The 13,813-nt window shown below is 38.0% G+C and overlaps 1 protein-coding gene across 4 annotated transcripts; it reads right to left on the bottom strand.

The window, feature by feature from the left end:
- Positions 1–1,099: 1,099 nt before the first annotated feature.
- LOC134179373 (poly [ADP-ribose] polymerase 1-like) lies at positions 1,100–13,767 on the bottom strand. Of its 4 annotated transcripts, none has more exons than XM_062646249.1 (26): positions 13,488–13,767; positions 13,396–13,416; positions 12,137–12,292; positions 11,996–12,073; positions 11,590–11,709; positions 10,392–10,474; positions 10,191–10,319; positions 9,096–9,137; positions 8,984–9,035; positions 8,879–8,921; positions 8,555–8,608; positions 8,303–8,435; positions 7,799–7,859; positions 7,393–7,450; positions 7,258–7,334; positions 7,070–7,195; positions 6,678–6,761; positions 6,403–6,525; positions 6,222–6,332; positions 4,934–5,032; positions 3,796–3,948; positions 2,691–2,727; positions 2,542–2,632; positions 2,421–2,482; positions 1,562–1,676; positions 1,100–1,447 (listed from the first exon to the last, which is right to left on the bottom strand). In XM_062646249.1, the coding sequence occupies exons 1-26, from the start codon at positions 13,599–13,601 to the stop codon at positions 1,375–1,377; spliced, it is 2,295 nt and encodes a 764-aa protein (XP_062502233.1). In that variant the 5' UTR covers positions 13,602–13,767; the 3' UTR covers positions 1,100–1,374. The 4 variants fall into 4 exon arrangements, 3 of the variants coding, with proteins under 3 accessions (XP_062502233.1, XP_062502234.1, XP_062502235.1); XM_062646250.1 differs by having other exon boundaries at positions 8,984–9,032; XM_062646251.1 differs by having other exon boundaries at positions 12,137–12,256.
- Positions 13,768–13,813: the final 46 nt, after the last annotated feature.

Genomic DNA, 13,813 nt, shown 5'->3' with positions numbered 1-13,813 from the left:
TCCTAGAAATAGTAGCACAACTCCAAACGACATTGTCACCCATCCTGCAGTCCTGTGTTTCAATCGTTCCATCTCATACATTGGTTCCTCTCGAAAAGAGCTGATAACGAGCAAAGAAAATCCAACAGCACTCACTAGAACTCCAAAGATTGCAAAACAAGCAAAGAACCACACATTACAACTGCAGCTGAAAGTATCCCTTGTGTTAAAGTTGACGTCACTGACAGTTCTCTTCGTGTTCTGCCAATCGTAAGTAAACTCGTTAGGATAGGGAGGTGGTGACAGAGCAATGAAGGAATCGCTTGTCTCTTGGCAGGCTTGCACTTGCACATCTCGCTGGTCATCTACCTTGCTAGATCGTTCATGTTGTTCATAATCAGTTGTCGTACCACATGTAGATGTAGATGTAGATGTAGATGTAGATGTAGATGTAGATGTAGATGTAGATGTAGATGTAGATGTAGATGAATTCATAGCAGTCTGATCTTGACAATGAAGTTGCATTATTGCGTCAGAAAGAGCTAAATAGTGTGATTTTGCCTTGTATATATAGAGCTAGTGAGTCTGAACCTAGTGCTATACAGGAAATCGGTTTGCACTTTCATACGCTTCTATACGGTCTTGCAATTGTACAAGACAGGAAGTAGGGTACACGGGAAGTGAAGAAAAACCCCTAATCTCAGCCTACACACTCTCGGTAAGGTTATTCTGCTTTACACTCCAACGCTGAGGCAAGCGAATTGGGCAAGAATTACGTACTTGAGGTGACAGTGTGAGTGCCCAAATCGTCAGTCCACGCGTGCACATGCAACGTCATCAATCAGGAAAATTTGGCAACACTAGTACTGTTACACGTCAAGGACTACCAAATGATTGTCATGGTATTCCAAGTTAACGTGTCCTAACTATCCTTGTACCAGTCAATTTAGCAACCCACATACAGAGGAACATTATTGTGAGCATTTACGTCACTGGACACAATCCTATGAAATATGTGACCATCGCTGCCATATGCATTGCATATCAGTACACATATATTAGTCTGTACACAAGTAGTTTTGATGCAGCACAATGCAGCAAAACAGACATCTAGAAGAAGTCACACTGAACCAGCATTGCCGACCACTTTAATGCTTACAAACTCATAGGTTTTTCAATGCTTACAAACTCATAAGCTTTTTTTAATGCATACAAACTCACAAGCCTCTGCAAGCTGTGATTGCTCAACACAACTCCAATCAACAATCAAAACTGAAAGTTAACTACTTAAAATGAAAAGAAATTTTGTTAAGCTTGAACTAACTTAAAACACTATGCAAGTCAAGAAAGAGCTGATACAAACTGCAGTGAATACCTATTGAGAGTTTAAAACTTTTATCTCCTAAAATTAAACTTCATCTGGAACAAATAATCCATTCGAATTTGAGACACATCATAAACAATATATCTAACAAAATTAAGGCAAAATGAATATAAAATTGTAACTGAATATTAAACTCGATATAATAATGAAACCATACACCCACAAAAATAAACAATTGAAACAAACATTAAAGGATACTCGTTGTAGAGCAAACGGGAGTTAACTCCAGTACCAACAGCTTTGCCCATAGGAACAACGGCACCATCATCCCGTTTATGCACAGCAGCTGGGTCGGGCTGAGTTTGACCAACACCTACATCAAACGCACACCATAAAAATTGCAATAAACATCATCGTTGCTATGTACTTCATTACTGCATATACTTCTAAAATATTCACTATCCGAAATAGGCAAAGTAATCAATTAATACACTATTTTATCTGTTGTACGTAGGACCAATCCCCAAGTTTCCAAATTATGCTTCTTAGCTTTACTTAGATCCTGTGTACATAACCACGAAAAGTCGAATCACAAGTTTGTTCCAATCCTTGCACTATCCCTTATTAACAACTTACAAGACAAATTGGTTGAGCCTAACACAATCAAAGAGACTCGTGCGACAAAGGCTAGGTGATTCTTTCCGTGAAGCAGCAGTGAATGTAGCAAGATACAAAGTGACTTTTTACAGACGGTGTTTCAGTCAACTAACGAACTAGTTTTGGGACTGGCATGTGTTAGAAGTATGAAATTATTAGTGTAGTTGGTAGCATTAGTGTGTGTTGTATATTTGTGTTTGGTAGTCCGTGTTTGTGTACCCCAGCCCAGAGGGAACTACACCTGAGTAATCTGGTGTAATGAAAAAGTATAACAAAAAAATATAACAAATTCAACAATTATGATAGTAATAAAACAATACACTCATTTACCTTCAATGTAACAACAGTTGTCTTAATTAACTGTATTCATTAGTTGCCAGCAATTAAGTAGCACTGATGGATACTACGGCCAGCATGATTCATCATTCATTGATTGGATCTACGATGCCACTTATGCTACCTTTAGTACTGTGCTTTCCGGCTGGAAGTTTCTTGACATACTCAGCTTCGGTCCTTTCATACCTACAATAGAAGAAATCAATATATCATACATCCTACAACAGACACTGCAACATCCATACATTTCTCCCAATGCAACCTCACACAACAGCATCAGACCAACAGAGTCAGCAACTGATGTGTGGCAGTAGTTTGCTGATTTAGTTACCATGTCTAGCAAGAAACGTGTAAAGAAGATCACACAAAATCAAATCAAATGTGTACGCCCAACCAGCAAAGTAGACTCCCTTGCCAAACATGTAACCAGTCTGAAAAAATCCATTATTTAATATCAACATAACATCAGTGTGGCATAAATACGAAAGCAATCTTCAATCGATCAGCTTCAGCTGCCACACAGCAATGAGCACGCAATACACCATAAGTAGAAGGCCACAAATATAATTAGTGCAATTATTTCTTTGTAGGCCAAAAATACCACTCTTTGTCTGTCAACTACAAATCTAGTGTAGCCATCTGTTCAGGCATAAACTTTTGATCGGCAAGCTTCTACTCGTAAACACAGTCATGCAATTAAAACGTATCAGACAGCAATTTGTAGCATCATTGTCAGTAGCTGAAGTGATTGCCTGTTGGTTGTGCTGCTGCACCTTTATAATACAGCAATCAAAAAGTTACTAACAACTTGTCACAAACAGTCACAATCAGATGCCAGTAAAGTATTTCTATTCCTATATATACTAAATAATTCATAAATGTACTGTCTAGATACTAATCAGCTGCTTAGACTACAGTGGCATAGCATGCAGGGTCACTCACGGGAGTATTCCTGAAAGGAAGCTTGTGCGTCAATTTTATGACAATGACATCATCAATTGTTTAATAATATACACTAATAATGTTATTCAATTAACTTGTTATGATGTTAAACAGTGCAACAATGCAGAGAAAAACATTAACACTTAAACGTCTCACAATTTGATAGGCTATTTAAATTACCATGAGCTGTGAAAACCTCATGGTCATATAACAAGGATTCCTCTGCACAAACAAGTCAACCACACCAGCCACATACATGAAACAAATAGATCAGACAAAGAAAAGCTCAAGGAGCGTAGTACTGCGCCGGCTGTCAAGTATAAATCTACCGTTTTCTACCCTTACGATTCCTAAAGGCATCATGTCCATGTCTCGAGACAAAGGGCCTTAGCCTAGGGGTATTGCTAGCAATAGAGAAAACCCTGCTTACGCCACTGGACTAGCACATTGCTACTAATGTACAACCTGATAAATAACTAAACAACAGGAAATACGTTTTCATATAATTTCTCTCACTTAACACAAATATTTATGGCATTTTGATTCAAGCATTTTACCACTGGAGCTTCAGGTGGTGCAATCCTCAGCCCTTGTGACAAGATACCAGCATAATTGGATGTCCGTGAGCCATGCCACAACAACATGCGATTGCCCAGTTCCTGAAACTGTTTATATCGTTTGGCTTCACCTTGACGCTTCACTTTAAAAATCTGCCACAACAAAACCTTGAGTCACAATTTATTGACATTGATGCCCATAAGACATAATCTAATTAAATTCTGATTTCACATAGACAATTTGACAACATAAAGGGATAGCATAAATCACACCCTTTCTTGCACCTTCACTACCCATACATCTAAATGTTTTGGTTAACATGAAACTTCATATAAACCCAAGATATAAATAATGTATGTACTAGCAGTTAAAGCATGTAGCATGTTTGTTTTTAGTTGCTGCTGCATTGTACAATGTTTGTTCATGTTGTCAGCAATATATATTATTGTAATGCATATATGCCAACACATAACAAGTTTCAATCAGACACTACAGTAAATACCAATAATTAGAACTCAGATTCCAGCACCTAAATCGTTGACAGTAGAATACATTATCTGTAGTTAGACAACAACACAGCCAACAATACGGAGACAAATCAGTATCGCCACCACCCTGATTGTCCACAAGAGACTTATGAAAAGTGTTCATGCTATTATGTTCAATATCATTTTACACCCCAACAACCAGACAATATAGTAGACCTGAATACATGTATAAGCCAAGAAACTACACACCCAGCCACACGCTTGAAAGAGATCCATGCCCTCTGTTTGCTACACAATAGATCAATTGCCACAAAATGTGACATAAACATGGAACTCATACCGGAAACATCAGAATAATAGAAGATGTGCTAATCAACATGCTTTCCCTATCTCTAAGATGTTCCCACAAATCACAAATTTTGAATAATATTCATAAATTTCAAGTGTTAGATGAAACACATATGCACGGTTTCCATTTCACCCTCCTTGTTGCACTCCACGTAGTCAAACACACAATATTTAGAAGCCACACAAAACTGGAAAGAAAACCATTTAATTCTAATAACTGTACAATCTACGATCGTCCATAATCTACAATAAAGATAATGAATACATGCAGACTCAGTGAAGTACAAACATATACAGTTACCTCCATAACTGTGAGAGTATAAAGGTTGTGAGTAGCAGCATGAGTATTTGCCACATACTCCACCAGCATCTTGAACTCATCAGTGTCCTTGCTAAGTACCTGCAACAAACACGTCCTATACATTCATTCAACTACACTAAACCCTACACCACAACTACCACAATTCATACCAGTGTACATGCACAGATGCATAACCATCCGCTAACGTCAACTATAATACGCCTTTCATCCGATTTGTACTCCAGCACATACGCCTCACTTTGCGTGTGATTTATTACATGTGTATGCACACTAACTACAGTAGGTTGTCTACTCTGAATGACTGACAATTAATGCTAACTGTTGTAACTCCAGACCATGTATGAAATTCACAAGCAACTTTTGAGGTCACAGCATAGCTGTTCTTAAAATCCTTTGCAACTTGACATACACAAAATAGTACCAAATTGTTTTAAGTAAATGAATGTCTGAATATCGTTAAGTGTCGACATGCATTACAAGCACTTGCATCTTCTTTGAGCTATTGTTAGAAAAAACATTAATTAACTATTGGTCCTTCATATACCTGTATAAATATATTGAGATTATATAAGCATCAATAATTTAGATCCCGAGGCTCTGCATTTTAGTAATCAAAACAAACTGAGCAATACAAATAGTTAGATGTTAAGCAACGTACGGCTGTTCTGAGTATCAACAGTTTACTCTAGTCTCACTTAGCCAAACCCCTCCACTTTCTTACATCTGCCGGTAGATATGAAAAAGGGAGGAGGTTGGCTACGCAAGACTAAGTTTACTCTACAGCGACAGATTTCAAACAGTTAAAACATTACAGTAGCATGCATTTCTGTTTATGACATTTCCCTAAAAGTACTAGCAAATAAATTCTATGGTCATGGCAGTATTGGCAGTCAATCGCACCAGGTGTGACTGACTGTCACTACTGCCATAAAAATATTCAACTATTGACATGACATGCCACGTTTCTTTCCATACTGATACATGTTGCTCAATCTAGTCTTGACTGAATCTACTACTGTATCGCATTAGTGCTGATCCCTAATACATCCCACAAAGCCAATAGTCTTGCACTATCAGAACCCGAGTACGTGTGACATGCCAATGTCTGTTACAGAGTAGTTTGACCCAAAAAAGTTTAGCCTATGACATATTCATAAATCAACGTGGAAGCCATTTCATTTATCATACAACTAACTACAAAAATTCAGTAGAAATAAGTAATTATATATAAATCAAACAGAAAACACAATAAGCAATACAGAAGTACCTCTATGTCAGTCTTCAATCTCTTATACTGTTCATCCAGGTTATCAGCAGATTTAGACAAACTGTATGCTATTTCAATATCCAACAAGTTGTCTAACATCTCTGTCTTCATCTACAAGTATAGATAGTCACCTCTATAGTGCCTATATAATATCAATAACAGTACCGTATATTAAGTCTACCTTGATAATGTCCTCTGAGTCAAGCAGGGGTGGCATCTGAATTCCAAAGTCATGTGGAATAAGGGTATAGAAACGGTTTGAAGCATCAAGAATCTTAGATGGATTTCGATCACCTTGCAAAGTCTAAATTGAAACAACACAAACGTTGGATACAACAAGTAGTAGACTCCAGTCACCCTCATAACATGTGACTTCCATGCACTACCCAAAAATTATACATTAGACAATGGAAGCCACACATTAGACCACTTTGAGAATAAATGTGAATACAACACCTTTTGAAGTTCTGTCAGCACACTGAAAGCACTTTCTATTTGACGTCTTGAAAGTTTACCTAGAGGCATCTTCTTTACATCAATCTGTTATAGTAGACACAAAACAGAGAGCATAATTAAATCAATGCACCAAAAATTATGAAACACATTCGTTAATTGAATAACAGATCAGCTTCAAATGTTAATGGCCACAATAATATGATAGTCGTCATGTAGTGCTGCAAGTGTGCATCACAGTGAATAATAAAGCAAGGTTCACTCAATAATTTCTACTCCAGTAAGCTTAATCCAAACACCAATGTCAGACTAACTTATTAACCATAGTCCAGACAAAGTTGCTATGCATATAAATTGAAACAAAATGTGACTATTTCACAGCAACAGATCCTCACCTCAAATTGAACTAGAGCCCTCTTCATAGCTTCAATGTCAAATATCTTCTTTACCAAATTTTGCACAGGAAGTGGAAGTTTGGAAGATGATGCTCCTGCAACTGCAGTTTTCACCGCGTCATCTTCCTGTAGTTCAAACAAATGACATCAACAAAACAATTGTTCTACAATCACACAAGAAATTAAACCTGTCCATAATCCAATTCAATCGGATAAAACTTTCCTGGGTTTTTAGTGCTAGTCTTTCTATTGTCCCAAGAATTACCTACATACATTGAAAAATCAATCAAACAAAACAAGTAAAAGCTGAAAACATGTCTTACCAGTTTTTTCTGCATACAATTCCTTGAAGCGATCAATACTGAGAGCACGCTTCATAGGCTACGAACAAACTGATCAACATGGAAATCTAAACTATTACCATGTATTACAATTAATTTATGGCAAAAGCAGAAACACAACTTACACTGTACGTATGAAAAAGAAGCGTTTAGTCATGAGCTAAATAAACATGACAATAATCGCTCTGAAACTAAATTGGCAGACGTTCTTCATAATTTGATAAATATGACGTAACAATAACAGCACATCTGTGATGCTCAACATTGTGAACACAACACACAACGTTCTTTTAATATAATCATTCTTGATACATGATTAACATCGGCATGTTCTTTAAATCCAGCTACCACTCCAGTTATACTAACTGGCAGCAACTATCATTATTACCTCAACTTTGACGCCACCAATTTCAGTGCCAACACGACCCCATGAACGATAGAGATAACACCTAAAACAAAGTCATCAGAGAAAAGAAATCAGGTATACACAGTATAGTACACATTTCTTCAATTTAGATTATCTTTATAAAATTCTGTAGAAGCAGCTAGTGAATCAAGGACTCAATGTGTATCGCTGGCTGCTGTTATCACACACTTTCAAATTACACAGTAAGAACACTGTTTAGTAAACCCATAAAATTATACAAGAAAGCACAAAGAGCTGTTGTTTGTTTACTTAAAGTGACAGTATATATAAGAGAATTGGAAGTCGTGCTCCCTTGTAAGTTTGCTGTTCAAGATATGTCATGTTTACAAACAGACAAAATGTACAAACACTTCTGAAAACTTAAACACTTCAATTAACCTCACTCCACTGTACTACGCAAGTTGCAAAATCCTGCTACTACATAACAACACATCTTGTAAACCTAAATTAGCAAGGAAAACAAACCTGTGTCCTGCATCCGACTCTAGAACTTGCAGTTTGTAAAAAGAATTTGTCCCCTTGACAACATCAACCAAACCAAGTGTGGCACTGTACAGATCACCCTTGCGTTCTAACACATGACATCGACTTTCTAATCCTAAGACAAATGTAACAAATAATTTGTTATTTATTATTTGTTATTATTAACATTGGTACACACATATTAAAGTCAGTAAGATGCATTGTTTATATTCAAAAAATGTCACTATTGTTTACCTGAGTCTGATTCAACCATTGCATTGCCCTTCAGCGTCATTCTTACTTTCCTTTCTAGACAATAAATATTCAGGCAGCGTAGAATGTCTCATAGTTCCATATATCAGTCTTCATCAGTTTTGTATAGTCCATAGATATGCATATAGTAGGTATGCCAATGTAAAGACACACACAACAAAGTGATGAACACCCAGACACAAACAGACAGCTAAATACATTCACACAAACTTGCTTAAGGGTCAAAGATCACAAAAACTGTACACATATAATGTAAGGTCTAATACTACAACACATAAACATATGCTGGGAAACATAGTTTCAAACCTATTTGGCCATCAAAAGCATCATATGCAGTCTCACTGAATCCCTGCAAATAATAAACAACCTGTTGTTCAAACATACAGTACTGTGCCTGATTGTCAAGCTTACTTTGGCTTGACTTGAATGTCCAGCAGTTGCGCTTTCAGGTTTTGATGAACTGCTAGTGATGAAAAGCACACCACTTTCCAACTTTAACTCACACGATGACAGCAAGTCCAACCTTCCAAAACTTCGTTGTCCTGGCTTAAACCTGAACTCCTTCCTAAACCAAGTTCATTAATTATTTTATGAATTATGCCATAAAGTTGTACTGGATTTGTTCATTAAGATAAAGCAATCGCAAGCAAAATTAAGTCTGTGGTGTGCGCACGTGTGTGTGTGTGTGTGTGTGTGTGTGTGTGTGTGTGTGTGTGTGTGTGTGTGTGTGTGTGTGTGTGTCCACGCATGCTGTTAAGCTTTGCTGCCTGCAAGCTAATAGAACTATCTAAAAGATATCTCGTAATGAAATGGTAGTTTCTACTTCAATCAAGCAGATCATCAAAATTGGCTAAAATGTTATAAAATTGATGGCTGTACAATAAGCATGCATCAAGTGATAAGCGTTTACAACAAAAAATTTGAGTAGAAATAACATCAAAGCAGTAAATTTGTCAATACTACAATCTAGAGTCAAGTGTATACGAATCATCAGTTAGTCAAACGTAAAATAATTTCTTTGAAAGTAAATAAATACTGAAAAATGACACTCAACATTTCATCAGTCCATAATCATAAATAACATGGACACTGCCATTCATTAGACTTCATAACAAAAACAAAAAATTTTAGCACTTAATTAACTAAATGCAATCCCTTCTGTTTGAGTCCAATGCTACATTTGGTGCTTCATCTGAGCACAATGTCACCAAATCAAACTGTACTAATGAAAGTACTTAAGTGTTCAACCCTCACTGCTTAAGTTACGGAACAGCTGCTACACACATACTGGCACCTACTAACATGAAAAGTATGAGAAGATGGCTGGAGACATTCACTACCACGTGCTATTGTCAACATTCAATACCTACCTCTTGAGACATCAACTGGCAAGATAATTAACACCAGCGATAACAATGAGTGCGTGCGCTGCATTCAAATTGCCCATTCAATGGTCCACACACAACACTCCTGTAAGTAACCCTAGCACATGCATGCTTGGGTTAATTAATTGAAACAAGATGTCAACTTGTTCTAAACTTATTGTCATGGTTTCAACTGTGAAACCTCTTAGGATTGCCACAAACAACTACAATGTTGTCAAACATTGTGTACTTACAGATAAGCATTCTTTTTCCTCATTTTTGCCGGAATGACCCATTTCTTTCTCTTCGGTTCCTTCGTCGTATACATGCACTTTGTCCACTCTGTCAGGTTACCCATACAATTGTATCCTTCCGAGTCATTTCTTTAACACACATTAAGATACAACAACAAGGACTAACTTACACATATGACTGACTACTCATTGTCATCTCACCGAAACTTCAGTTGGCCATTTTTGCACTCAGGACAAGGTTGTAGAGCACCAAATGCCATTCCATCACTGACATGTGCCAACAGCTACATAACAGAGCAATCAATATACTAAAAGTGCGTAACAATTTCAACCACAAGTGGAATTTGTGTACAATAGTGATGTAGTATGCTACAGATCAAACTGCCTACTCAGGACCGTCCGTAAATGTCACTAGTTTTTCAAACATAAATTATATAAAGTAGGTAACACCAGAACTCATCACTATAGTTTGTAACAAATACTGAAGACACACCATATTAATATGCACTAACAAGATGTATGGTAAGTTGCCATTGAATCAACACACTGTAATAGCATATTGTATTTCCAACCAAGTTGACAAAACACAGCGAGCAGTAAGAGATACCCAATGTTAACTGACGTACAACCAAACCATTGCAATTTGCTTATTGTAATGTTCGTAAGAGTATAAGTTCAGCAGACAAACAAGAAAAGAACAAGAAGGTACATGTATGTTTGGTAAATCTTTAATGAATCAGAAATTTCCATCTGTAGTACCAAACAATGTTGCCTGCATTGTCATTGTATTAGTGCATAAAATGACGAGAGCACTGCAGTGCCACAAGCTTAAAAACGTTGAAATAAACATGTGTGTGTGTGTGTGTGTGTGTGTGTGTGTGTGTGTGTGTGTGTGTGTGTGTGTGTGTGTGTGTGTGTGTGTTCACTGTGGGAGTTCAACGAAACTGACGCTGCCGTTACTACATTGTCAAGGTGCAGAGTTTTGGGGTATATAAACAAGTGCTATTAGTGAGTTGCTTGGACATGGAATTTACAGTTAAATCTCAACTGTGCTACATGCATCCGTAATGACAGGCATACACATAAAGGTGCTCATCATGCAAGCAGAGACTGCCACAGACGTTAATTTTACGTTTTACCTCACCACCCTCAAATGCAAAATCACGCTCTTAAAAACTGTCAATATTTACAAACAGCCCCTCATACAGTATCTGTACACTGTGTTAGACAGAATCATATGCCTTGCATGTAATTTATTTGTTTGGTGAGCCATACTAAACGTAATAATGATCGTGTGTGTGTGTGTGTGTGTGTGTGTGTGTGTGTGTGTGTGTGTGTGTGTGTGTGTGTGTGTGTGTGTGTCACTGTGTGTGCACGCTCGTGTACTGCATGTACTCACATTACTCTGTCCGCCTTTGTACAAAGTCTGTTTGTTATGTGCCATTAACGTCTTCAAACTACTTGTAGTTACACTCTCACGCAGCTTGTCTCTAATTCCCCACAAGAGCTCGCTTTGCTCCTGTGGCCAACACACAAGAATAAACAAGTCAATCAAAAAACAGTCACATAATAAAATAAACACCATCAAACAGTGACACAAGCAGCCAGCCAGACACTAACAAAAAACCAAGCAGCTCCACATCAATGTATTCAAACATACAAACAAATACTAGTACACAACTATGCGACGTACTACACAAGTATACAAACAAATATACACACAAAGAAATGAGCAGAGGTGCATGCAAACATAAACAGAGACACACACAACAGGCAAGAAAACATCAGAAGGGAATAGAGCTAACTCTGCGAGAAATGTCTTCTCCACTCTCCTCTTCCTTCACTTTCTTTTGTCCTCCATTTGTTTGCGTTTTCTTTCGTTTCTGAAACAACAACAACAGCAAAATCCATTTATAGAAGAAGTCTCCCATTGCAGTGACTGTTACCTTTCCAGATCCTGTAGCAACCTCATCAGCTTCACCTGTGTGATCTTTGATATTCTGCTGATCATTCCATCGAAGGCTATCAAAGCCATAAATGTCGGCTGTAGAATTTGGACGATATTTCTTAAAGAAACAAGCGCAATGGTTCCAATGAGGAATCTAGTAAGACCCAAAGCAAACAATGTTTCTTCCTCTTGTAGCAACTGTGTCACACGTCGTAGATTTTTCTAAGGCTATTTAAAACCCCTTGGCTATTTAAGAAGAAGAAGGCATATGTTTACCCAGGAAAACCCCTTCAGCCTGAGGCTGGTCTTTCAGGGGGTCCTGCTGCAGCTACTAAGTACATAGACTGCCTTCTTCCCTCGCATTTCTGTTGGTACACTGTACCCATTTATACTCCTGGGTAGAGAGTGCACTTGGTGGGTGAGTTCCTTGCCCAAGGAAATTATGCCACAGCTGCCCTCAACGAGACTCAAACCTGCGACCCTAGTGGGTCCTGGATGTATTCATCCCATCTTAATATTAAAATTGATATTAATAAAGTACTAAAAGTTCCACAAATGTAGTAAATGCTATGATATGAATAACAAGTTGCTAGAGAACTCCCACAATTCTATACGTAAGGTTCAGATGAAAGGTGCCAGTGTGAGTGATCCATCTATCAACGATTACAGTGCTTACCGTTCTCTGATTGCCAGTAGAAGCCTGTAAAGTAGGGGGTGTAACTGTACAGTTGTGCCCACTGAGGCCACAATTTTGGCCCCATCATCAAATTCGACCAGCAACACGGTGTAAAGGCTTAGGTCGGAAGTAATAACTGCCATTTTAGACTACAAGACGAACCCAGAGAGGAAAAAAAACACAGAAACGGTATCACATGATGCTGCTTCTCTCATTCGTTGTTATGTCCCAAAAGCTGTCTAAACTAACGAATCTATAAAAAAAATGAAACCAACTGTGAAGCGATACCCTAGTAATGCGGTCTAGTACGCCAGCTGCGTAAACAAATAATTATTTTTCCAACTGGTAAGCGGGATTCTTGCCCGTTTGCAAGCTAATATCTAGTCTCTTGCACAGCCCCTGTTAACGCGCGCGCGAGGAGCGAGAGGGGGCTGTGCAAGAGACTAGCTAATATCAATTTTAAAACTAGCAATTGATTGTTACCACGGTTACGACAAAATGTAGCTAAACTATGTGTACTTGCAATACAGTTTTAGCTTATTGTCAACGACGCAAACACACAGTCTTGCCTAACTCAATACCTTTCCATCAAAGTGATAAGACTGCAGACACAAAGAAAAAGAGAGAGAAACCTTTTTAGTGCAAGTTTCACGTTACGGGTACAGAATTTTACCTGAACCATGCGAGCTATTCTTAAAGTGTCTTTTGTAATGGTACACTGGCAAGTCCTACACGAGGAACGGCTCGACTTGGCGTACTCGGCTCGGTAGGGAAGAATTGCCGCCATTTCAGTTATCCGGGTTTCTCAGTTACCGCGTAAAGGTTGTAGCCTCGGAGCTCGGATATGCGCGTACGTACATTGGAGTGAATTCCAAGCACTTACCAGTAAATGCGATCATCTATGGTACGTTAGAATGTATAATGCTGCCACCATAATCACCAGATACCTCTTTGGAAATGCACCTTCAATATATAGCAAACAAACCCGAACCCTCTCAC

This window comes from Corticium candelabrum, chromosome 5 (genome assembly GCF_963422355.1).
Source record: "Corticium candelabrum chromosome 5, ooCorCand1.1, whole genome shotgun sequence".
Taxonomy (NCBI): Eukaryota; Metazoa; Porifera; class Homoscleromorpha; order Homosclerophorida; family Plakinidae; genus Corticium; species Corticium candelabrum.
The sequence above is the reverse complement of the archived record's forward strand: the minus strand, read 5'-3'. Positions and strand labels throughout refer to the sequence as shown.

Coding starts and splice junctions, on each gene's coding strand:
- LOC134179373 (XM_062646249.1), bottom strand. CDS start 13,601: ATGGCGGCAATTCTTCCCTACCGAGCCGAGTACGCCAAGTCGAGCCGT. Junction 8,922..8,983: donor GACATTCAAGTCAAGCCAAA/GTAAGCTTGACA, acceptor TATTATTTGCAG/GGATTCAGTGAGACTGCATA. Junction 5,033..6,221: donor GATTGAAGACTGACATAGAG/GTACTTCTGTAT, acceptor TGTTTGTTGCAG/GTACTTAGCAAGGACACTGA.